Source organism: Emydura macquarii, unplaced genomic scaffold (genome assembly GCF_026122565.2).
Source record: "Emydura macquarii macquarii isolate MOO-44397 ecotype Brisbane River unplaced genomic scaffold, CSIRO-AGI_Emac_v2 contig_450, whole genome shotgun sequence".
Lineage (NCBI taxonomy): Eukaryota > Metazoa > Chordata > Testudines > Chelidae > Emydura > Emydura macquarii.
This window is the reverse complement of record NW_027130587.1, coordinates 95,196-121,243: the sequence shown is the minus strand read 5'-3', so window position 1 is coordinate 121,243 and position 26,048 is coordinate 95,196. Positions and strand designations below refer to the sequence as shown.

Here is a 26,048-nt window from a genome sequence, read left to right as displayed (position 1 = left end):
AGCAAGGGAAGTCAGAAGTAATGGGGGATGGGAGGATCCACTGAAGAAGCAGAGGACACCCTGAGATGTCCCACAAATGCTCCTTCCCTTAGTGCGCTCAGGTAGAGCAGGGGCTCCCTCACTTGCAGAGCAGCTGCTGACCTCCTCCTGCACAGTCCCTTATACGTAGCAGAGCCTGAGCTGAATTCATGTGTCAACTGCAGCTTCAGCCCTTTCCTGTGCTCTCCCTGACGCTGCTCTGTCAGGAGTGCAGCTCCGAGCTCAGCTAAGCCAGCTAGCTTTCCACAGCAGATGGTAAGCAGGCTTTCCTTCCAGGAACACCCAACAACCTTACAGGGTTCAAATTACAGACCTTCCTGTGCCCTGCATTGCACGCAGCCACAGAGCTCAGCTACAGAAAACGTTCACCTTTATCCTCCCCAATGGATTTTCCTTACCTGTGAGAAAGAGTGTGAGAAGATTTTTGCATCTTTAAAAAAACAGCTTATTTTAGGGAGCCTCGTCTCTGGAACCCCTTGCTCAGATGATTTCACATTTTTCCCACAAGCTAACCTTTGCCTCAGCTTTCAAGCTGATTTGACTTGTTAGTGAACTTTAGAAGGGCTGCAAAATGCAGCACTACACAGAACCTTAGCTCTCACCTTAACGCTGGAGCTACTATTGGCACTCCATAATGCTATCAGGTACTTGTGCAAAAGTAACTTCAGCAGCAGCAACAGCACCTCTAGTCTCGGGATCTGATATTGCTCATATTAATATTGTAGTAGAAAGTGAGAGCCTGAGATGCAAGAGCTGAGGCCTGAACCAAAGTCTGGCTTTAGGAAACAGCAGCTGCTTGCCTGCTTCCAAGGTTAGTGACTGATACAGGCACTAGGCAGAAACACAGCATTGTTAATGCATTGGGATTCCTAAGGAGCAGTGACAGGAAAACAGTATTGTTAAAGCACTAGTAGTCTTAACTCCCCGATATATGGTGATTGCAGAAACACAATCCTGGGAGACCGTACCCATGTTCTCCAAACAGCAGTACAATACAGGGAGGCCACACAAGCTCTCCCCAAGATACAGTGGTGCATAAACACAATAATGAGGGACAGCACAGAGACACCCCAACTTAAGATAGAAGAGACAGGATGATGGATGAAAATGTTATGCTTGATTTGGAGATAAGGTACAATAGCCAATATCAATGACATCAAAGAGGGATTGTGTAACCTGTTTGTGTCCGGGTATAAGAAGGGGATCCTAGCAGGAGCATCTTTGTCCAGCGGAGGGGATAACGGAAAGTCCTACCGTTAACTGAGCTGGTCCATTGCATGTCCGAGTGTACTTGTAGCTGCTATGGGGCGCTAGCACCGTGCTTCGCTTGCAATAAACCTGCCCAAGTGCCTCTGCAGCTTATCCGAGTCTGTGATAATTTATGGGTCATGCTTAACAAGGTCTGTCGATTCAGCTAGCTGCAGAAGCTGAGACGGTGTCCAGAGGGAAACTCACACCAACATGCATGCGCTAAACTGACTGACAACAAATGTAAACAGAAAAGAGTTCACATGCAAGTAATATTAGTAATATTTTGTTCCTACACAAGGGAAGTTTGTGGCGAATGGAGCTTGTGATATGAAATGAGAACCTCCAAAGACAGACCAATAATGGAAAAATAATGTAAGTGAATATATTACCTATTACTTATATGTAAAAGAATCGGTTGCATAACTTGAGAAATAAGGTATTCAATTAATCAGTGTTGTAATGTATATGCACAGGAGCCAAAGAATAGTTAAATGGTCACTCAACTTTAAATCAGCATTTTTTAAAATTTGCATTGCACACATAGCTGTGCAGCTTTGGCATTGTATTAACATTTTTTCCATGAAAGTTTGAATGTCAGCCTCTATTGTTATTGTTTGGTGGCACCAACTCTGTGTTGGGTGTTTTACAGAAGTTGCAAAAAGCAGAAGTTTCAGAAGACGCAGGTTTAATTTTTTTTGACTAAACCAAATTTCAACCCCAATCACACACATTTGTCTCTATTACGACACCCATATGATGTTTAAAAGAACCCACTCTCACACTTCCATAGGTTTAAGTCCAGAAGGGACCATTAGATCATCTAGACTGACCTCCAGTGTATTACAGCCTATTACACTTCGCCCAGTTACTGCTATATTGAGTCCAATAACATGGGTCAGACTAAAGCACTTCGGTCTTCAGAAGACTGAATTTTTGTGAGCCACAGGCAGAGGACATGAGAGACCAAGGTGCCACCAACGCCCAAGGCACCTGCAATGTAGGAATTGATTTGGTGAAACATGCCCAAGTGATCCCTGCGGGTGAACCGCACCCCATACCACAGAGAAAGCAGAGCTGACTTGGGAGAAAATTCCTGTCCAGTCCCAAATCTGGCAAACACTATGACAACAAGATTTTTAAAAACAACGAGAGTTCTGTGGCATTTTAAAGACTAACAAATTTAATTTTAGCAGGCATAAGCTTTCGTGACAAAGCTGATAAAGTGAGCTCAGCCTCATGAAAGCTTATGCCTGCTAAAATTAAATTTGTTAGTCTTTAAAATGCCACAGAACTCTCGTTGTTTTTGCTGTATACAGACTAACACGGCTCCCCCTCTGGAACTCTTCTACAAAAGATTTTTAAAGACTCCAAGCACTGATGAGTTCCCAACCTCCCCAATAAGATGTTCCAATGCTAGGAAACTGTTATTTCAAGATTGAATGTGTCCAACGTCAGCTTCCAACCCTTGGATCTTGTTCTGCCTTTGCCATAAGGCTGAAAAGCCCCTGCTCTTAGAGCTTGTGGAAACATGAAGTTTGTCACAAAGGCAGTTTGAGCATGTAGCTAAAGGCTAAGAGGACGTTAAGGATGTGCTGTCCAATAAGTGTGGTCAGCTAGGCGTGGGCGAAATTTTCTCCGCAGCTAAATGAGATAGCAAACTGCTCGACTGTTTCTTTCTTTTGACTGAAGTTGTATTTTTCCATTTGAACAATGAGCTATGCGCATGCCTTCTTTGTAACCAAACACGGGAAGTTCCTTGTGCAGCTGTATATGTGACACTGTTCATGCAACTCACCGTTATTTCTTCTGTTTTATTATGCATGCTCAATGCATTTTGCTGTATAACGATGACTTGGTAAAAAGTCTATATAAAAACCCTCACATGACGCAGAGTGGGGGGCACAGTTTAACTAAAGCTGTTGCCCCAAGTAATTACCTTATTAATAAAGGTCTTTTCCTTGCCCACCCAAACAGAAGGGAAGACTGTATTTTCTTCTACAATCTCTTTTCCATTTACCACTGCCTAGATCACACTGACTCAATCTTCTCTTCGATAAGCTGCATAACTTATATTTGAGCACAAAATGGCCAACTGGAGTTTTACAAAGTTTTGTCATACGCAGAGTTGACCTCTGGGCCAAGAGAAAACAAGACACACCTCACTGGAGATTCTTCCATAAAACTGAAAAATCACAAAAAAAAGGTTCCCCATCTCCTTCTTTTCCCCTTTTTAAAGATGGACACTATGGTAGCTCTTCTCCAGCATGGGTATTTTTAGCAACAGTCAAGGACAGGTTGCAGGCAATAAACAAAAATTCACGGAAGCTGCAATCTGTCCCTAACTTTTACTAAAAATACCATGGGAGGCGGGGAATAAGAGAGAGAGAGAGCACTGCCAGGGGCTGACTGCTGGCAGGGCCCCCTGCTCCAAACCTGCCAATGCAGAAGAAGTTACAGAGGTCCCGGAAAGTCATGGAATCCATGACCTCCATGACAGAATCGTACTTTTATAGTATTTTACCATTACAGTTGTAGGAGAGAGAGCGAGAGTCTGGAGCACTGGCCTAGTGCAAGACCTAGTGCAAGTCCTGAGCACTGTGAACCAAAGTCAGGCCATGTATTAACGTAGATGATTACAAATTCAGTCTGATATATGGCCTTGACAAGGGCACTTCTAGCATTGCTAAAATACGGGCACTCCTAAGAAGCAACCGATACTGGGTACATGTGTGAACACACTCCAAAAGATTAGCCCAGGTAAGATGGTTAGAAGTGATGAATAGGGATGTTTTGCCCCAAATATCTTGAGCAAACAAGGGGCGGTGACAAGCAGATGTCATGAAACACATAAGGTGGTACATAGGTTTATTTGTCCCAATCTTTAAATGATGGGGTACTTCGTCTTAACTCTTTGTGCGGCTGAGGGGGTCGCTGAAATTCCTGCTGCTGACTGGGCCATTCCTTGCCACTGAGCATTCATGTGCTAGTGTACCTGTAGCTCCTATAGGCCCCTAGGATTGTGCCTTTGTCACCGAACCATGCCTGTGTTCTTTCTTTATGAATCACATTGAGATCTGCTGAATTGGCAGGCGGCATTCTCTGCTAGTGTTAATACCACTGGAACTCCGGGAACAGAAGCACCTGGAACAGCTCATAGCAGCCCCTGGATAGCATTACCATGGCAATGTTTCAGCCTTCAGCACTTAACAACAATAGTATCCATGTACCACCCAAGATGCTGAAGGAATTAGTTGAAGAAATCTGGGGGCCACAGGCAATAGTATCTGCAAACTCATGGATGCCAGGAGAGGTCCTGGAAGACAGGAGAAGGGCTAACAAAGAGCCCACCTTTTAAAAGGGGAAAAAGGAGCTAGGGAACCAGTCTTCCTGACCTTGATACTTGGGAAGCTACTAAAGCAATGTATAAAACATTCAATTTGCAAATACCTGGCGGATGAAGGGCTGGTCACTAGCCGCCAGCATGGATTTACCAAGAACAAATCATGCCAAGCCAGCTTGATTTCCTTCTTTGATAAAGTAACTGGTTTGGTGGATTGGGGGAATGCAGTGGACATGGACTTTAGCAAGGCTTTTGACACAATCCCACAGGACATTCTCATACGTAAGCTGGAGAAATGCAGGCTTGGTAACAAATGGACGCATAAATGGTTAAACAACTGCAAACAGAGAGTAACTATGAATGATGTCAGATTGGAAGGAAGTATCAAGTGGGGTTCCACCAGGATCTGTTCTGGGTCTAGTGTTGTTTAACATCTTTATTAATAACCTGTATGTAGGAATAGAGAGCAGACTGATCAACTATGACAATGACACAAAGCTGGTGGAGGGGGGGGAGGACAGAGAGGGTTGCAAACATTTGGAGGATAGAACTAAAATTCAAAGGGATCTTCATAAATAGACAACAAAATGAAATTCAACAAACACAAATGTAAGGTGCTACACTTAGGGAAAAAAAACCCAAATGTACAAATGCAGAATGAGGAATAACGGGCTTGGCAGCAGCACTGCTGAGAAGGATCTGGGCGTTGTGGTAGATCACAGTCTCAACATGAGTCAGCAATGCGATGCTGTTGCAAAAAAAGCAAATGCAATTTCAGGTTGCATTAACAGAGGTATAACATGCAAATTGTAGAATCATAGAAGATTAGAGTTGGAAGGGACCTCAGGAGGTCATTTAGTCCAACACCCTACTCAAAGCAGGATCAACCCTGACTAAATCACCAGTCAGGGTTTTGTCAAGCCAGGCCTTGAAAAATCTTGAGGGATGGATATGCCACCATCTCCCTAGGTAACCCATGCCAGTGCTTCACAACCCTCCCAGTGAAAAAATTTTTCCTAATATCCAACCTAGAACTTCCCCACGGCAACTTGAGACCGTTGCTCCTTGTTTTATCATCTGCCACCACTGAGAACAGCCTAGCTCAATCCTCCCCAGACTCCCCCTCTAGGTAGTTGAAAGCTGCTGGTGTGCGTGTGTGTTATTCCAGGGTGTATACCATCCCAGCTTTGTGCAGATAACCGGGAAACCAAACCATGTTTGGCTTATCCAATAAGACCACAAATCCATTTCAATTATGAAGGCAGCAGGCCAGGTTTATTGTCAATCGAACATGGTAAAAAGCACTCTACACGTGTTACAAGTACACTTAATAACATATGCTCGTAACAATGGACCACTTTAGTAAAAAGTGGGACCTTCTGTTCCTCACTCGGCCAGACAAAGACACTCCCCTTGAAACCCTCCTTTATACACTGATACATACAAGTTGCGTATTATCCCTCTGAGGTGTGTAGTTGCCACCCTCTGATATGGGAAGATATCACCCTTTGACGTGGTAAGAAAGCACTTGTTACCTTGTACCAAATGATTCGGACAAAACGTCTCTATCCATCGTATTGTCATTCTCAGGGGTTAGTAAACCCTCGTTATCTTTGGGGTTTTGGGATGTTCTGGTACCTTTCTGAAATGTGTTTACGTAAGTCTTCTGTACCTAGTGCTTCTTTAGGACTGTATCAGCTGTGTTCTTGACAGTTACTGTGATCCTGCCAGCATTCACAGCATGACTTCTGCTAACTGCTTTATAACAGCAGGGCTAGACTATTACTTTAGCTCAGGCCTCATACCTGGCCCGTTATAATAGGCCTCATATCTCAGGCTTTCACTTTCTATTACAGCCGATATTCAATCTTCCCTCACTCTTCTCTTCTGCAGACTAAGCAAGCCAAGTTCCCTCAATCTCTCCTTATAAATCATGTGCTCCAGCCCCCTCATCATTTTTGTTGCCCTCTGCTGGACTCTCTCCAATTTGTCCACATCCTTCCTGTAGTAGGGGGGGCCCAAAACAGGACACAATGCTCCATGGTCTAAATATTACTTAGTCCTGCCATCAGTGCAGGGGACTGGATTACTTGACCTCTCAAGGTCCCTTCCAGCCCTATCATTCTATATGATTCTATGAAAAGTGGCCTCACCAGTGCTGAATTGAGGGGAATAATAATTTCCCTCGATTTGCTGGCAATGCTCCTCCTAATGCAGCCCAATATGCTATTAGCCTTCTTGGCAACAAGGGCACACTGCTGACTCATATCCAGCTTCTTGTTCACTGTAACCCCCAGGTCCTTTTCTGCAGAACTGCTGCCTAGCCAGTCAGGCCCCCAGTCTGTAGCAGTGCATGGGATTCTTCCCTCCTAAGTAGGGATTCTGCACTTGTCTATCATCCAGTGTGTCTAGGTCACTGTATCTTATCCCTGTTCTCCAGCATATCTACCCCTCCCCCCCTCCCCCAGCTTAGTCTCATCTGCAAACGTGCTGAGGGTGCAATCCAGCCCATCCTCCAGACCATTGATGAAGATGTTGAACAAAACTGGCACCAGGCCTGACCTCTGCAGCACTCAGCTTGATCTGTCTGCCAGCTAGACATAAAGCCGTTGATCCCTATCCGTTGAGCCCGATGATCTAGCCACTTGTCTATCCACCTTATTGTCCGTTCATCTAACCCATACTTCTGTAACTTGCTGATAAGAATACTGTGGGAGACTGTATCCAAAGCTTTGCTAAAGTCAAGATGTATCACGGCCAGCGCTTCCTCTACATCCTCAGAGCCAGTCATTTTGTCATAGGAGGCAATCAGGTTGGTCAGGCATGACTTGTCCTTGGTGAATCCATGCTGACTGTCCCATGCTGATTGACGCTCACAGGAAATGACAGTACTGCTCTAGGCCTCAGCTGGAGTACTGTGTCCAATTTTGGTCACCAAAAGGATGTAGAGAAAATGGAAAAGATCCAGAGGTGAGCAACAGAAATGACCAAAGGATATGAGCAAAGGCTGAAGGAACTAGGTTTATTTAGTTTGGAAAAGAGATTAAGGGGGGACATGATAGTGGTGTTCAAATATTTGAAAGACTGCTATATGAAAGACGGAGAAAAAAAAATTCTTTCTTGCCACAGAGTGCAGGACAAGGGGCAATGGGTTCAAACTACAGCATGGCAGATTTAGATTAAAACTCAGGAAAAACTTTCTAACTGTAAGAAGTCGGACAATGGAACAGACGGCTTAGGGCGGTTGTGGAAGCTCCTTCACTGGAGGTTTTCAAAAGCAGACTGGATAGCCACCTGTCCTGGATGGGTTAGACACAACAAATCCTGCATCGTGGCAGAGGGTTAGGTTAGATGACCTTCACAGTCCCTTCTAACACTATGGTTCGATCTATGTACATTTGATTTTTTTAAAATACAGCTTTATTTCCAATGGGATAAAGATGCTCGCTCTCACCTTAACAGATACAGTTAAGGCCAGAAGGGATGTCTGTGGTTTAGTGACACCAGTGAAATACAAATGCTTCCCAAGTGATTTGAGAACACCACCTCCCAAAAACAATGAGAAAGAACATACTTCTTCATGTTCTGGATTACTTGGCACCACTGATCTTTGTTTTTCATGTTTAGCTCCAAACAAGATTTAATAGCTATCTTGCCACCTGAATTCTACAACACAAACAAGAAATGTGCTATAGCACAACAATCCACTTGGGAATTAGCCAAGTTTCAGCTCATTCAGCACCCCCTCCAGCAAAATCTTACTCTCTGGAGGGCAGGGGGTAATGGGGTAAGGATGCTGGAGTGGGATGGGTTTAGCAGGGGGCATGATGCTGGGTTTGATTAATGGGCATCTATATGGAGTTGGGATGGGGCAGTTATTGGGGGTGGTCAGTGCAGTCAGGGGTCACTGTGATCAGGGAATTGGGGACTGCAGGAGGGGAGAACAATGGGAAGTTACCAAGGAGGTTTATGTGTGGGGCAAAATGAGATCAATGGGGAGCTGTCAGCAGTGGTAGGGGGCTGTCAAGACAAGTGTGGGAGGGGCAGGGGAGTATTGGGAGTGTGGCAGGCTATAAGCAGTCAAGGTCTAGGCAGTTACTCAGGGTATTATTGGGGAACGGCTATCAGGCGTCTGGGTGTATTAGCAGTGGGGTGGGATTGTTGTGGTTCGGCAGGAATCCAGGGAGGGTTTCTCGAGGCTTAGGGGAGTGGGGGTTACCCAAGGGTAACCAGGGGGTGGAGGAGTTTGGCGGAAAAGTTAACCAGGAAGGGGGGGGGGGGTTGGTGAGAGACTAGGTGAGGGGGATTATCAGTGGGGGCTATCCAGAGATGGGGGGTTACCTGGGAGTTCAATTAGCAGGGGAGGTTACCTATAGTTGGGGGAGGCTGCCAAGTGATTGGTTGACGGGGGGAGTGGGTATACCTTGGGTTGCAGAGTTACCCAGGGAGTTAGCTGGAGGGGGGGATTAGCCATGGGCAGTTATCGGGGCCTGAGCACCCCCATACCTAGTGCTGGTACAGATGTTGCCAAAGCTGCCAGTCCCAGCTGCTGTTGTAACAGTAGGAGTCAGAGCTGCCCCTGAGCCGACCGGGGTTGCTCCAGGCCATGCTGGATCCCCACAAGGCTGGAACCCAGCACCTCTCACGAGATCTTGCTCACATCACTTCCCACAGACTTCAGGAGGGGGTGACTGGGAAACACATCACTTGCTCTCCCCTCTCACTCCCTGCAATGAGCAGGGGTGTGCTGGAGCCAACACCCTGCCCCCGCCATGCTCACTGCTTCCAGGTGGAGCTGCCCTTGTTTAGCTCAGGCCTCACCCCTCACTGGGCCCCACCTCCTCCAGACCAGGCCCCCCTTTAAAAGCACCAAATCAGCAGCACAGAAAAGTAGAAAGTTTATTGCAGCAGTAAAAAGTGCACATGTCCTGCCCTCGCCAGCACCCCTTCCTCTGGTCCCAGCCAACTCTGCACAGACTAAGTTTGGCTGCATGCCCCGGTTGCTCTGAACAGGCAGGAAGAAGGGTCCACAGGATCAGCCTGGCCGCTGCAGCACTACTGCATCTCAGAAAAATCAAAGGGCTGGAAGTCTTCTCTGAAGGCCTTGGCAGCGGCCTCTGCCTCGTCCCGGCTGTCCGTACACTGTCGCCAGTCCGCTCTCCCTGGAACATTAAGAATAGCTTCGCTTGCCAACACTTCCCTGCCAGCAAATCAAAACACAGCAACACTCGAGTCAATAGCTGGAATATCTTAAATTGCAAACAGAGTACTTCAAATAATGGGATTACAGGTTTGGCATCTAAATTCTGATATCACAGAGACTATGTTATGTCAAAGCACAAGCCCTGTTCATATTGAATACAGAAGCAAAACTCCCACTGAATTCAAGGGGAGGAGATCTACTAAGTCACACTCAGAAATAGGCTTGGTAGGATTTGATTTTTATCAGTAAATGTCAATTTCACCAAACACACACAAATCTATAAAAAAATATTTCCATTAGTTATCATCAAAAGTTACAGATAAGAAAAGAAAGAAAAATGCTGCCTGAGTTTTATTGCAGGATATTTACTGTGTATATTTTGACATGAGATTGACAATTTGTGTTTTAGCAGTACTTTTTGAATTTATGTCCGCTGTCAGTAAACAACTGTCTGAACCATCAACACAATTTCCTGAAACTAAAAATTTAAACAGATACAATTTTTAAAAAGTTTAAAATAAACTTTGATGTGTGCCATAATTATAAAAAATTCTACCAAGCCTACTTATAAACAGAGTTTCTAGCCAAAAACGTCATTAAGCTGCTACTCAGATGCATCACCCATCTTTCATGTTTTAAAAGGGCATTTTACTATGGAAAATGAAAAGTAAACCACAGAGAATTACTTCATAAGGAATGTCATACACACATGATTTTGCATCACTATATTAATATCTTCATTTTAAGTACTGTGGTTTTATGATCTGAAGATGGCTAGGAATTTGGACACACTAGCTATGTAGGAAGTAACACAACTAACTGGAGGCACATGGAATCTTTGCAAAGAAGTATGAAACTCCAGGCCTCATTCCTCAAATGGAGAAGAGAAAAATGGAGGGTCATCTGGTTAAAGCACAGGACTGGGAGTCAGGAGAGTCCAGTTCTATTCTTTTTTCTACCACCATGCTACTGCATGGCCTTGCACAAATGACTTCACGACTCCGTCTCTCAGTTTCTCCATCTTTAAATACTTATTCCTCTTTTGTAAGTGACTGAGATCTATGGATGAAATAAGTTCTTAAAGAGATTAGTGTTATTTCAATAAATAAATAAACACATTTTAAGATGGTAGTAATTCCTCATCTTTCTAGGCCATCTAAATAGCCCCAGCTCCTCTCTCAACTGCTGCAGGACCGTGTCTTTGGTGGGGTGTATCAAACATATATTTTATTATGCTAAACATGATCAAGTTAAATAGGAGGAAAAACAAACCTACAAACCTTCCAAACTGTAAGGGAAAATGTTTCTTAATACGATGAAAAAGCTTCTCTCCAGTATCCAGTTCAACGTAAAAATACTGTGTCCCCGGCTGTGCTATCTAGAAGAGGGGAATAAAGGTGATGCTGAAACATTAATCAGCATTTAACACAGTGGAAAAACCTGGATTCCCTGAGCCAGATGCAAAAGGTACAACTAATGTGACTATTGATCATTCGCAGGAAGTGAGCAGAGTAGCTGATTTTTAAATACATACTTTGTGAAACATTCAAATATAAAATCCCTCTAAAAAAGAGCTGAAAACTCCAGAAACAGCTTGTAACGGAAGTGATTTTGTTGTAACTGCCAACTAGCAGAGAGGAGGGAGAACCAGCCCAGTTTTGCCAGGGTGGGGGGGTCACCTGTCTTCTATTGCTGGAACACACTGTGCACAGCAAGGTGACACTGACACAGAAGTTAAGTTTCCGTGAGGTGGACATTGTGAAATGAACCAACAAAACCCAGCAAATGAAGTTCTAGGTTAACTCAACTTGTTATTGTAGAAAACATGTTCAAGGGCAGAAGCAGAGCTAAGTTTCTTGGCTTTTGTTAACTGATGCCACAACATCGTTCAGGCCCAACATGGGGAGTTAGCAACTATGCTGGAAATCAGCTGAAGTCCTATAACACACACGAGGGACAACCATCTTCAACAGCCAGCAGCCCATGCAAGAAGAGACTTAACTGAAGTTTTTGATTGACAATCTGTGCTATTTGGTTTAACTTTAAACATCTGTCTGTTGTTTTGTGACACAAAGTGTAGATTGTGTGTGTCAAGATTGATGGAATGCATATACTATAATAGTAACGTGTCCTTTTTCCTTAGAAGACCGCCTGACTAGCAGCAGTAAAGGTAGTAACACAAGGCAAAATGGAGTTTGCTTAGGCCACTGTGGGCCTAAGCGCAGGCTCACGACATTCAACTTTTCAGAGACGTATTCTCACCCCAGCACTATTCTGTCGTTATCGACTGGAAACAAGGACTTGATGGCTCCAGATGTCAGAATCAATGTTGGTCAAGAAGTGTTCACCGATAAAGGGTATGCCAATGACACTGCCTTGTTTATGGAGAAACCAGAGGTTTGTAGCCCTGCCCTTCCAAGTTTCCAAGACGCCACCGCACTATGGGATTTAATATCTCCTGGCAAAAGACCAAGATCTAGACCCTTGAAGCTGGGTCACCAGAACCCCTGATGCAGGTGGAGCTGAGCGCTGTGGAGAATGATGATGAGTTCAAATGTTTGCAGCAAACCAGACATACTCCAAAGAATACGTCTCGCTGTCTCCTGCATGAAGTCCATGTCTCGCCTATGGATGTAAAAACATCTCTGCGCTAAGACAAAGTTCAGGATCTATCAAATTGGTGTCCTGCCTGCACTGCTAAATGGGTCAGAAACTTGGAGTCTCCTACAAGCAGACTTGGAGCAGAGAGAGGCATTCCATGTGCATGGTCAGCACCAAATCCTGGGCATAAAATGGTATGATTTTGTGTGAAATGCCATAATCTTGCAGCGATTTGGGCTTTCTCCAATTGCTCTCGACATTCAAAATGTACATTGTGTGCTCTTCACCCATGTCATTAGGATGGACAAAAACACCCAGCTCACTGTGCTCTCAGATTCTCTACTCACATGCAAAGGGGGCCACCCTTAACCCTACCTGGCATCATCTGCGGGGCTGCCCCGAGATTTGTAGATTGGCAGGATTGAGCCAGATCTGGGAACTATACTGTACAATGTCTGATACGAAGACAACTTCCCTGGTCACCCTGACTGGCACAATGGTTCTCAGTACACTAGGCGCATTTGATGATGAAGAATATGAATTTATAAAGCACTGAAGGGAAAACTGTGCCCATCTGAAATCTGTTACCAACACATTGGACCCGTTTTTCAGTACATTCACATAAATACTTTGCAAGCACACCTCCATTTTCTGAACGCACACAGCAAGACAGGCAGCTGGCTTACTATACATATATGTCAAACCTCAATTTGCGTGGCTTCTGTCACGCAGGCCTTCATCATTTCAAGATTACATTAGTGCAGCAAGGGGCTACAGTGCCTTAAATCAATTTGGAAACTAAAGCTGCTGAAGAATAAATCCTGACAGTGGCTTCTAACACCAATGTTCAGTGATCTGCACCAGCTGCCCAGTTTGTGGGAGCTTCAGGTTCCTATTCTGATTTATGAAGCCCTAAATGGCCTGAGGCTTGCCTGCTGGTGATGCCTCTCCCCATGCGAGATACTGACACAAGATCTATGGAAGTGCTCAGAGTGCAGCCTCTGTGGTTTACCAGAGATGATGCAGATGGTAAGACAGGGGGCCTCAATTTAGAAATTCATTCCCTCTGCTCTGAAACTCCCTCAATAAGTTCACCATTAGTGCATGATGAAACGCGGAGGTTTGTAAAGCATTTGTTGTGTTTGGTGTAAGAGAGTAAAGAGTTAAAACCTGGACAAATGGTCAGGCCTAAGTTACAGGGAACAGGGTCAAGGCACGGGCAAATCTTGTTTCTGCTAACTGGTATGAATTGTAGTTAGAGTCTGTTATCTCTCTTCTTTTCCTCCCTTCCTGGCCATCTGCGCAGGGGATGAGACTGAGGCTAGCTATCGCCACTCCACTCCAGCATTATCTTCTTTCCCTCCCTTGCATATTGTATGCTTTAAAGAATGTTAGTAAGTTTCAAGGTGCTGTGCCTGCACTCTGTGCAATAAACCTGTAAACAACAAACAGGGGCGGGTATAATTGTATTCATCATGTAGTTGTTAACATTCATTTTATAGGTGTCAATGTAACCAAATAAGGGTCTATGGGGAGTTGCTGGAAATGTATATATTTACAGACTGTAATGGATAAAAGGATTGTAAAGTAACCCCCTTGTTGCTCACACGCGGTGTCGAGGTGGAATGAGCAGGCAATAAAGGGTTCCGTCTCCCCAATCCGCCCCAGGGACAACCTGTTTGATTATTTCTAACATTTGGGATTCTGCAGAACTAAAGATAGGGGAAGTTCATCTCATGCTGATCTCTGGTTTTGTGCACAACAGGGCAGCTGGTTTGGCTACAGCTGTTTTTCCTCTAACTTTAGTATAGTTTTAATTTGTCAAGGCTCCTACAGACTAGCATAAAGCATATTTCTGTTTATATATCGAAATAAAACTAGAATAATAATTCATTTCCAGAGCCCAACCTGCTGATAATCAACCCCTTACACTACCTAATGCAGACAGGGTATTATTAAATCTTTGCATTCCCTGAAATAGTAATACAAACACATCTGTGTCATTGCCCAGAAGCTAGCCGGAGCTGGTAATACTCCTTGTGGAAAGGGAGTTGGTTTTATTCATAGCATCTAGCTGTTTTACAAACTTAAGCAGTTTTCTTCCGACTTCCTGACAGGAGCTTTCTCTGAGCCAGGCTGAGTAAAGCTTCAGCTTTGCTTGAAGTCAGGCTTCTTTCTGTGTAGAGTTGAGCAGGCAGCTTGCATGAAGTGAACCACAGTGTGCCAGAGTTAAAAGAAAAAGTTGGGACCTAATTTTTGGCTTGTTTCTACTTCTGCTGCAGATGTGGTTTCCAAGGAGTAATGGGCCCAAGGGACACAGCAAGCTACAGCAAGAAGGAAAAGAGTTTTCTAAACTCCACCCAGCAAGTGCACCAAGAGCCAGCCACCTGGAATAAACTGCTACTATTTCACTGAAGCAAATGGAGCTGCATCTGCTCTTGCCAGCAGTGAATCTGGCCAGCTATGTGCACATGACTGGCACACCAGCGAGAGACATCTTTCTTATCTTCCCTCACCTCAGACATTTCTGGCTCCCTCAGGCTTCAGAGCTGTTTTCACATCCACTCCGTAGAGAGATGACTAATCTACAAAACGCAGAGGGGATTTTATAAATTCAATCCTGCAGAAAACTGGTGAAAAAACTGCACCTACCTATGGGAACCTCAGGGGTTTTATTCTAATAACAGGAACAAGAGGTAATTTCGCAATGTTTAATTAAAGGCTACCCCAGACCGTCAACCTACAGAAATGATTGATACAGGGTTAATGTTAAAGATGCAGAGCACCTGCAGCTCACAATGTCTTCACCTCAAGAGGTAAGTACTCAGCACCTCTGAAAATCAGGCCCACAATGTATCACAACAACTCTCTACTCCTTCACCTGGTCGTGTAAGGCTCCTGTTGGATGAAATGCCAAACCAGAAAGTATTAAGGTTAGTAAATGAGAGGTGACAGTCCTGTTTCATACTTGCTTGATATCCGAGTGCTCTGGGATTTCCAGTAATTCAATCTGTTGTTCTTGTGCTTGTATAATAAAGGACTCTTTAATGTCTTCAGTAGCACAGCAGTTAAGTGGTACAGGAATCACCTGGAGATGGTGGACACAACAAGACACAAACAATAATATTCACTTTGATAAGGCAATAAATCCTGGAATACTTTGAAAGCACACCTCCATTTTCTGCACGTACACAGCAAGACAGGCAGCTGGCTTCTATACATACATGTCAAACCCCAATTTGCGTGGCTTCTGTCATGTAGGCCTTCATCATTTCAAGATTACATTAGTGCAGCAAGGGGCTACAGTGCCTTAGAATCCATTTGGGGCTGGGGTTTCATAGAATCATAGAAGATTAGGTTGGAAGGGACCTCAGGAGGTATCTAGTCCAACCCCCTGCTCAAAGCAGAACCAACCTCAGCTAAATCATCCCAGCCAGGGCTTTGTCAAGCTGCATCTTAAAAACCGATAAGGATGGAGATTCCACCACCTCCCTAGGTAACCCATTCCAGTGTTTCACCACCCTCCTATTGAAATACCTTTTCCTAATATCCAACATAGACCTCCCCCACTGCAATTTGAGATTATTGCTCCTTGTTCTGTCATCTGCCACCACTGAGAACAGCCTAGCTCCTTACTCCCTTCAGGTAGTTGAAGGCCACTATCAAATCTCCCCTTACTCTTTTCTTCTGCAGACTAAACAAGCCCAATTCCCTCAGCCTCTCCTCATAAGTTATGTGCTCCAGCCCCCTAATCATTTTCGTTGCCCTCCACTAGACTCTCTCCAATTTGTCCACATCCTTCCTGTAGTGGGGGTCCTGAAACTGGACACAATACTCCAAATGTGGCCTCACCAGTGCCAAATAGAGGGGAATAATCACTTCCCTCCATATGCTGGTAATGCTCCCACTAATGCAGCCCAATATGCCATTAACCTTCTTGACAACCAGGGCACACTGTTGACTCATATCCAGCTTCTTGTCCACTGTCACCCCAGGTCCTTTTCTGCAGACCTGCTGCTTGGCCAGTCAGTCCCCAGTCTGTGCATCCTCTGCATTTGTTCTTGTTGAATCTCATCAGATTTCTTTTTGTCCAGTCCTCCAATTTGTCTAGGTCACTCTGGATCCTATCCCTGCCCTCTAGCGTATCCATCATTCCCCCCAGCTTAGTCTCATCTCCAAACTTGCTGAGGGTGTAATCCACTGCATACTCCAGATCATTAATGAAGATGTTGAATAAAACTGGTCCCAGGACCGACCCCTGGGCACTCCACTTAATTCTGGCTGCTACCTAGACATCGAGTCATTGATCATTACCCGTTGAACCCGATGATCTAGCCAGCTCTCTATCCACCTTATAGTCCATTCATCCAACCCATACTTCTTTAACTTGCTGGTAAGAATACTATGGGAGACCGTATCATAAGCTTTGCTAAAGTCAAGGTATGTCATGTCCACCGCTTTCCCCACATCCACAGAGTCAATCATCTCAGCATAGAAGGCAATCAGGTAGGTCAGGCATGACTTGCCCTGGCCAGGCATGGTTTGCACACCCTCGCAGTACTGCTTGTCATCATGTGAGACACATGACCATTTGTCTGTATTGACTAAACATATGAGGCAGGTCTGTCTTGGAGGAGCTGGAAGAATAACTGAAAACTAAAAGTTCTAGAAAAGTTTTGATGACTGTCCTCCTATACACTTTGTGGTAACTTGAGGCCACTCTGAAACTGTCACAGATCTGTCAGGTTGAAAACCATCCAATGACCCCTTCCATAATCAATGCAGCAAATACTGGTCACTGAGCATCATAGTTTTGAGACACTGGCCAAAGATTTGTACATGTTACAGCACGTACTTTTAAGCTTTTCTGCCTAGCTCATTATCCCAAACAGTAACCCAGTACACATGGCAATGAGAGCTGCTAAAACCAAAGCAGGAAAGCCTGCTGGCGTATATGAAGAAGCCCTTCTGGTCTTTATCAATTGAAGATAATAAATGTTCCAGTCTACTGACACTGGCCTTCACTAAACTCAGCTCTCTGCACTTGCTGTAGCAGGAAAAATTAAATATGTTCAAGTGGTCATTTAAGTGGTCACAGGGGTTTTATCTTTGTCCTGCTTCCCGTCTGCCGGCCACTGGATTTTATTTACAATTTCGGATTCCGAGGACAAACAGAGAGGGGGAGTTTACCTGTACTTAGGTTTAAATGTGAGTTATTCCCCTTCAAAGCAGCTTAGGTTGTGTTCTTCCAATGCTGTGCTATAACTCTACCTGCAACTGTAGGTGCTGACTCCTGTAATTCCGTTCAAACAACACATATCTTTTTCCTTTGCTTCTGAAAAACTTCTTCAGGGCAGATTTGTACTTGTCTACTTCTTCCATTACCTCTGAAGAAAGTTCAACCACTGACTGGTAATGCCCAATGGGCAAAATCAGGACATGATCAGTTGATAAGCCACCCTTGGCAAGGGCAAGATAGCACTAGAACAGAACAAGAGATCAGAAAATACATAAGCAGCTATTCATAGCAAACTTATTCAGACCTTGCCATGATAATTCTCTCCTGAATACAAGATAATTCAGAGTGCCCCCCATGGTTAACCTGGATCAGTTGTAAGATTCAAAAGATAAAAGCCACAAAACCCCCCACGCCCTACTTCAGAGGAGATTTTGTAGCAGGCTGTCAATTAACACTGACTTAGAAAAGAGTAAAGAACTGAAAAAAATGAATTTGGATGCAGGGCAAACTGCCACCAGCAAGGAGGCAGCTGAGATGGGTTTCAGTCAGGGTGGCAATAAATGGGATCTTTGGATAGGGTGAAGCCTGAAATAATTTATGGGAATTTATGGTTGGATTTAAAATAAACAATAATTAATTTGATCCTATAATAGTTCATATTCAGCTCAAAATTTGGATTATACTCCACAGCAGCAGCACTTTTAGTAAAAGTGGAATAGCTAGCTATTAACACTGTTTAACCCACAGGAGGTCAACTGAATCAGAGCTCAGGTGTTCTTACACAAGATATAAGGATCTCTATCTAGAAAGTTATCCACAGAAAAAGATCATCACAGACTATAAACTAGAAGGTTTAACCTTTAAGAAACGCATTTGATTCTCAAGTAATTCAGTTGGAATTTTGCTGAGAGCCGGTTCTACAGAGAAGTAGGCTCCTAGCTCAGGACAGACAGTCTTCGATCAGGTCTGCATTAGAAAATGTTTGTCAATGTAGCCTGTGACAAACTGTGAATTTTCTGTAATATTTTTGTGACTCATAGGTGTGCCTCAGTTTTCCCCATACTTTGCTCTGCTGCCCAGTGGGAAGGGGGGAGGGAACAGATTAAGTTTGCTCTCAGTGCAGACAAAGAGACATAGGTGTGTGGGTTAACTGTCTGAGCATACTGAACGGGTCATCACTTAAGGACATGATTTAAGTTGGAATCACAGCATTACATGCTCAGACTACACAATCAGGACATCGTTTGTGTTGATACATAGTCAAAATGGGCTGTAGTGACTCTTTGCTGAACAGTGATGAAACTGGACAGTGTCAGGTTTCCTTTGAGGTTTGTAAGAAGATAACCAGAAGTTTCTGTGATATGTAGCTGCCAGCCAACCCTTTTCTGCATAGTTTAGGATAGTTTAGGTCACCGTATGGGGCAGGGGAGCCAAGGCCAGCAGTTTAAAACCAAATGTTAAAAAGTGACTTGAAATCACAAGCATCAGTACGACACTACACTTTTCTGTGAGAAGAATGTGCCAAGAAGTACTCACATGTGTACCGATACTAACAACCAAATGTTTCTCAACTTCAGGGCTGGCAAGACAGAACCAGCAGGGGCCAGTTGGCTGGGCTTTATTGGGAGAAAAAAAACCCGCGTTAGCATAAACATTCTGTTCATAGCGACAGCAGAATCATAGTTAAGCTCTCAAAGGTTACCATATGCATGTTAATGTAAATGTACTTATTTTTGGTGTAAGAACTGGTTGGAAGGCCAGGGCTAGATTTTCCAGTGCCCTGTCCCTTTAAGAACTTAAGAACAGCCATACTGGGTAAGACCAATGGTCCATCTAGCCCAATACCCTATTTTGTAACAGTGGCGGCAATCAGCAGCTTCAGATGAAATGAACAAAACAAGGCAATTTCAAGTGATCCGTCCAGTTGTCCAGTCCCAGCTTCTGGCAGTTGAAGGTTTAAGGCAGTGTTCTTCATTGCACGGCCCGCAAGCCAGTGGCGGCTCCCATGGACCCTAATTGCGGATCCCCGACTAATTGACTCCCCCACACACCTGGAAAAGGGGACGAAGCTGAGGGGTGAGGAGGGGCTCTTCACGTGGGCAGCGCAGCCAACCCTGCCAGGGAGAGGGGAAAGAGCCGCCCCCTCCGCACTCCGAGGACCCTGCGAGGCGGGGAGTGACACCGGGCAGATCACCGTGCAGGGCAGGGGAGCTAAGGCCAGCAGCTGAGTTACTGCTGGGAGCAGCGGTCACAGCAGCGGGAAAGGTGCTGAAGGAAGAGCTCAGTGCCAGCCAGCGCCTCTTTGCCTCCTGGTGACTTGGGGGAGCAACAAGGCTGCACCACAGAGAGCAGAGGGGGCAGCTCTTCCCCTCTCCCCAGCAGGGTGGGCTGCGCTGCCCACATGGGGAGCCCCTCCTCTGCAGGGGGTTGGAGGCTGCAGCCCTGCTGCTCCCCAAGTCATCTGGAGGCAGAGATGAGCACTTTCCTCGGCATTCCTCCCACCTCTGTGGCCAGAGCTGTCTCTAGGGAGGTGCAGGGCCTGGGCAAATGACACTGTGCAGGCCCTTCCTGCTCTCCGACACTCCCCCGCATCAGCGGCAGTGGTGGCAGTGCCCCACGGTGGGGGAGGTGTCTGCGGGCCCTTTCCCTCCTTTGGCAGCAGAGCCCTGTGGGGGGGGGGGGGGGGTCTGCGGGCCCTTCCTGCTCTCCCCCACTCCCTTCCCCGTCAGCAGCAGCAGCGGCAGCGCCCTGGGGGGGGGGTGGGGGGGGGCCCAGCCGGCGTGTGGAGCCCCGGGCAGTTGCCTGTATTCGCTGTAACCTAGGTTTGGTTCTGCCTGTGGCCGCTGTTCCCAGCGGTAACTCAGTGTTGGCCTCGGCTCCCCTGCCCCGCACGGTGCTGACCCAAGAGTGAATGATTCACTCACCGCCTCACATGGTCCTGGGAGTCCAGAGGGGGCGGCTCTTCCCTCTCTCCCTGGCAGGGTGGGCTGCGCTGCCCACATGGAGAGCGGACAATGAGAAGGGAATGGGGAAAAGGTGGGGGGGAGGAGCTCGGGAGAGGGGGCCAAGTGGGGGTTGGGGTGGCACATATGCAGGGCCTCAGGGAGGGGCAGGAGAGGGAGGGGGCCCAGCCCAGTCTGCCCAAAGGCAGGAGGCACCAGCCGCCCATGAATTTATTTTATTTTTATCATGTACCGAGTCTATCAAAGTCTGCCTTCTTTACACATCACATTGACCATATCATACTATGTGTGCCAAAAAGTACATCTAAGTGTGTCAGCTGTATAATAACCGTAATATTACCGTAGTAACCAACAAAGAACTCAGTGTTCAACCGTTCGTGTCGTATATTATTTACTGGAAAGAATGGATAGATTCTTAATTCCGTTGAAGAAAAAATCGGAAAGTGAAACAGGAGAAATAGCAGATAAGAACATAACTGTGGATCTTAATGAAATGACCAAAAGCAGATCTACAACAACTACAGAAAACAAGGCAGCTGGAGAAAGTAGCAGCCACGATTAGGTGATAAGCAAGCCACAAGACAAAAATAAAAGAGAAAGGTACATGCTTTGGAAGATGAAAACCGAAAGTTTCAAGAAAACTGATGAGTTTTTCTTTGTGCTTAATGAAACATCTATGAAGCCTGATTGTTTAATTTGTCAGCAGACGTGTTCTGCTTTTAAGCGCAGCAATTTAAAATGCCATTACACAATGGCACATGCAAATTTCAGTGAAAATTACCCATCTGGAAGTAACCTAAGAAAAAGTTACCGAAGAGAAAAATCGAACAACTTGCTGCTTCACTAAAAGGCCAGCAAAAATTAATACTGTTGCAGAGTTTGACAGAGGCAGCTTTCGAAATTGCATGGATTTTAGCAAGACATAAAAAGGCATTTACTGATGCAGAGATTGTTAAAGAATGTTTTCTGGCTTCTGCGGAAATCCTGTATGCTGATTTCAATAAAAAAAATGCAATCCTAAAGCAAATAAGAGAGTTCCAATTGTCTAACACAACCATAATGAGAAGGGTGGAAGAAATCGGAAAAGAAATCTGACAACAGTTAACTGCAGATATTTTGGCAGCACCGTGTTTTACTTATAGCGGTGGATGAAAGTACAGATATATGTGACGTCTCACAAGTGTGTGTCTGGGTTCGTTTCCCCAAAGAATTATTTCGGGAAGAACTGCTGTGTTTAATGCCTTTGAAAGGTCAAACAAAAGGGCAAATCATTTTGACTGCCCTACTTGATTTTTTTGCTGAGAATAACTTGGACTGGACAAAGCTAACATCTGTGTACACAGATGGTGCACCAAATATGCGAGAGAAGGAGAATGGATTAATTGGCCTGATGAGGAAACGAGAGGAAAATACCCAAATTCACAGTGTTTCATTGCACTATACACCAAGAAGCAATTGTTGGTAAACTAAAAAATAGTGAAATGCAAAGTGTCATGCAGTTGGTTGTAACGGTGGGTCAATGTTATACTTTCAAGAGCACGGAATCACCAGCAGTTTTGAGCATTACTAGAAGAGTACGAGACAGAGTATGGTGACGTAGTGATGCACAATGAAGTGAGATGGTTATCTCGTGGCAGGTTCCTTGAAAGATTTTTGGGTCTCCTTCCTCAGATTCATGAATTCCTTGAAAGCCAGGGGAAGAAGGAGAAGGACTTGGAAAATCCAGAGTGGATAATTAAGCTGGCATTTTTGACTGACATCACTTGACACTTGAATGTGCTAAATCTCCAGTTGCAAGGGAAACAGAAACTTCCCAGTAACATGCTGTGTGTCGTAACCACTTTTCAAAACAGGATTACAACATTATTCATTCCCAACACGCAGTTTATTCACTTTCCAAAACTCAGAGCGGTCACCTCAGAAAATCCCAGGCTTCTGAAACATTTCAATTACAATTAATTTGTACAAGTGTTGAAAGAATTGAAGGTGGAATTCGAGTCTAGATTCAAAGATGTAATGGAGTAGAAGGAGTTTTTTAATTTAATTGAGAACCCCTTCCACATATCAGTGTCATCTCTGTCACCAATAATCACAGACATTTGTTCTGACCGTGCTAAACTGTAGAGTGAAATTGTAGAACTTCAGACAAATGACATCATGAAGTCTGAACTTCAGACTGGTGCTCATCATTTCTGGAACATGGTCCCTGATGCACAATACCCATATCTGAAACATTGTGTGCAAAAAATGCTGTCATTTTTTGTCAGTACACATACCAGCAAATCTACATGTTCAACAATGAATATTGTGAATAGAAAACAGAGGAACAAATTGACCAACGAACATTTGGACTGCCTTACAAGGATTGTGATGAAAGACTACAAATATTGCATGAACGAAGTCAAGGAGCAACAGGTACACTTTCGCTCATCCAGTTTTTAAAGTTTTGCTTTATTCTGCTCTTAAAAAGTTTACTTGCATAGGTGTCTTTTTAATTCCATATATTTTCCTGGGTTTTTTTTATAAAAGGGGTATCATTTTACAAGCAGTACAAGCAGACTTTGTTTTAGTTACATGAGTCGTTCTGTAACACTACATCGTTAAGGAATAGCAAGCACTGTGTTAATTGATGTGGCTCCCACATTGAAGGTTTTTTGCCAAAGTGGCCCTTGATTGAGAAATAGTGAAGATCACTGGTTTAAGGTCACTCAGAACATGAGTTGCATCCCTGACCATCTTGGCTAATAGCCATTGATGGACCTATGCTCAATGAACATGCCTAATTCTTTTTTGAACTCAGTTATACTTTTGGCTTTCACAACATCCCATGGCAAGGAGTTCCGCAGGCTGACTGCACATTGTGTGAAGACGTACTTCCTTTTTTGTTTGTTTTAAACCTGCTGCCTATTAATTTCATAGGTTACCCCTAGTTCTTGTGTTATGTGAAGAGATAAATAACACTTCCCTATTCACTTTCTCCACACCATTGAGGATTTTATAGCTCTCTATCATATTCTCCCTTAGTCACCTCTCTTCTAAATTGAACAGTTGTTTTTTTAAAATCTCTCATTGTATGAAAGCTGTTCCTTACCACTAATCATTTATGTGCCCTTCTCTGTACCTTCTCCAATTCTAATATATATTTTTGAGAGGGGGTGACCAGAATTGCACGCAGTATTCAAGGTGGGGGTGAATCATGGATTTATATAGCAGCATTATAATATTTTCTGTTTTATTATCTATCCCTTTCCTAATGGTTCTTAACACTGTTAACTTTTTGACTGCTGCTGCACATTGAGTGAATGTTTTCAGATCCACTACCCACGATGATGCCATGACCTCTTTCTTGAATGGTAACAGCTGACTGAGACTGATTTATAATTTTAGTATGGAAAATAGGAATTATTTTTTCCAGTGTGATTTACTTTGCATTTATCAACACTGAATTTCATCTGCCATTTTATTGACCAGTGATACAGTTTTGTGAGATCGCTTTGTAATTCTTTGCACTCAGCTTTTGACTTAACTATCCTGAGTATCATTTGCAAATTTTGCCACCTCACTGTTCACCTCCTTTTCCAGATGAATATGTTGACCAGCACAGGTCCCAGTACAGACTCTTAGAATCATAAAAATTAGGATTGGAATGGACCTCAGGAAGTCATTTAGTCCAACCCTCTGCTCAAAGCAGGACCAACCCTGACTAAATCATCCCAGCCAGGGCTTTGTCAAGCTGGGCCTTAAAAACCTGTAAGGATGGAGATTCCACCACATCCCTAGGTAACCCATTCCAGTGCTTTTATACTTGACTTGCTAGAGTTAATGCTTTCTGTTTTCCTCACCAGGCTGTCACTTGAAATTTTTAAAGGATGCCTTTAAAAGGCTAAGCTGTCCTGAAGAGGTCAAGGGGACACAGCTCTGATAAGCAGGGTAAGGTTGCAGAAGAACTCTGGTTCTGGCCTATTTCCAGTGTCCAAAACCAGGATCCAGATGCAAATTCTGCAGCCTGTGCACATCTCTAATCTAAACTAATTCTATCAGAACCAACTTGGTACTCCCCCTAAAGTCTTGCATAGTCAAACATATGCCATTTTGATTTGAGTTCTGATCAAACAGGGGAAGAGGCTTCTCTCTCATGCTCATTCCACACTCACACCATCACAAAGAAAGGTTCTGGGGTTACACAAAGTTATACCATAGCAGAACAAACTCCCCAGCTTTTTGTAAACTTAAAACGAGGTGAGGTTATAGCAGTGCTGTAATTCAAACTCTTCCTTGCTAACACAGAGCAATCAGATCATCAGGAGTAGATGTGCTTTGGGAACGTGCCTTCAAGAGGATTCCTGAGTGAACTGCCTTAAAGCACAGCTCTGCTCTGGAAAGTGACTGTCTGAGAAGAGATCTGCTCCTTGCATTTATTCAGGTCACATGTACTGACTTTACTAGCAAGGTAATTATTTTCCCCTTCTTTTAGCATTGCAAAGCCAACAGAACTAAGAAAAAGGGGCTGGAATCTATTCCTTCATCAGAACAGTTTACTCAGCTCCAGTCAGTTACACTTGTGCAGACACTGCTATGGCAATGAGGCTACACGGGTGTTAGGGAGGAAATAATTTGACTTTTATTACTGAGCACAGCAGCTAAGAGTTTTGGTAAGACAGCAGAGGACTAAGAGGCAGATTTACAGAGGTATTTATGTGCCTAAATATGGAGATAGTGGTGCCTCTCAGAAGTAGCTAAGTGCCTAATGCCAACTGAATTTCAACAGGATGTAGACAGTAGGGATGTAAAAATAAGTTTAATTAAAAATCTGCTTAAACGTTCTAAAAATAGAACATTTAAACGGTTAAACGCTGGGGACGATAGCCACATCTGGACAGCTCTTGCTGGCGGGGATGGGCAGAGCCCAGCACGTGGGGGGGAAGAGGGTAGTAACCGCCCCCACGTGCTGGGCTCTGCCCTTCTCCTCCAGCAAGAGCTGCCCAGCTGCTCTCACTGGCAGGGAGCCAGCCCAGCTGCTGCTCCCCTCCCCCCCCAGTTTAAATGGTAATTAGCTGTTTAAAACAGCTGATTACTGTTTAAACAGTTAACCTTTTACATCTGTAGTAGGCATCTAACCTGCTTAGGTGCTTTTGTAAATCACAGTAGGTGGGTGTCCGTCTGAACTGAGCACCTTCAACTGAGCTGAAGAGTAGCCAATCCAGCCTCCAGCCTGATTAATGAGCTCTGCTTGACTGCGGTAGGACTGACTGTCTAAAGAGAGCCAGTAGGGCTGCTTTTAAGCTCAGAAGCAAGTTGCTAGCTGCTGGCAATGCTCCTACTAATGCAGCCTAATATACCATTAACCTTCTTGGCAACCAGGGCACACTATTGACTCATATCCAGCTTCTTGTCCACTGTAACCCTCAGATC

The 26,048-nt window shown here is 44.5% G+C and overlaps 1 protein-coding gene across 2 annotated transcripts in view; it reads right to left on the bottom strand.

Moving 5' to 3' along the window:
- Positions 1-9,515: 9,515 nt before the first annotated feature.
- CWF19L1 (CWF19 like cell cycle control factor 1) overlaps positions 9,516-26,048 on the bottom strand; it is a 63,595-nt gene continuing 47,062 nt past the window's right edge. Inside the window, exons 10-14 of one of the 2 annotated variants that reach the window (XM_067537717.1) lie at positions 19,210-19,289; positions 17,706-17,915; positions 15,403-15,522; positions 11,114-11,211; positions 9,516-9,830 (exon numbers count right to left, since the gene is read on the bottom strand). In XM_067537717.1, coding sequence (XP_067393818.1) covers positions 9,686-9,830; positions 11,114-11,211; positions 15,403-15,522; positions 17,706-17,915; positions 19,210-19,289 — 653 coding nt within the window. In that variant the 3' untranslated portion in view covers positions 9,516-9,685. Of the gene's footprint in view, positions 9,831-11,113; positions 11,212-15,242; positions 15,523-17,705; positions 17,916-19,209; positions 19,290-26,048 lie in introns of those variants that run through there. The other variant, XR_010917952.1, reaches the window with a different exon arrangement.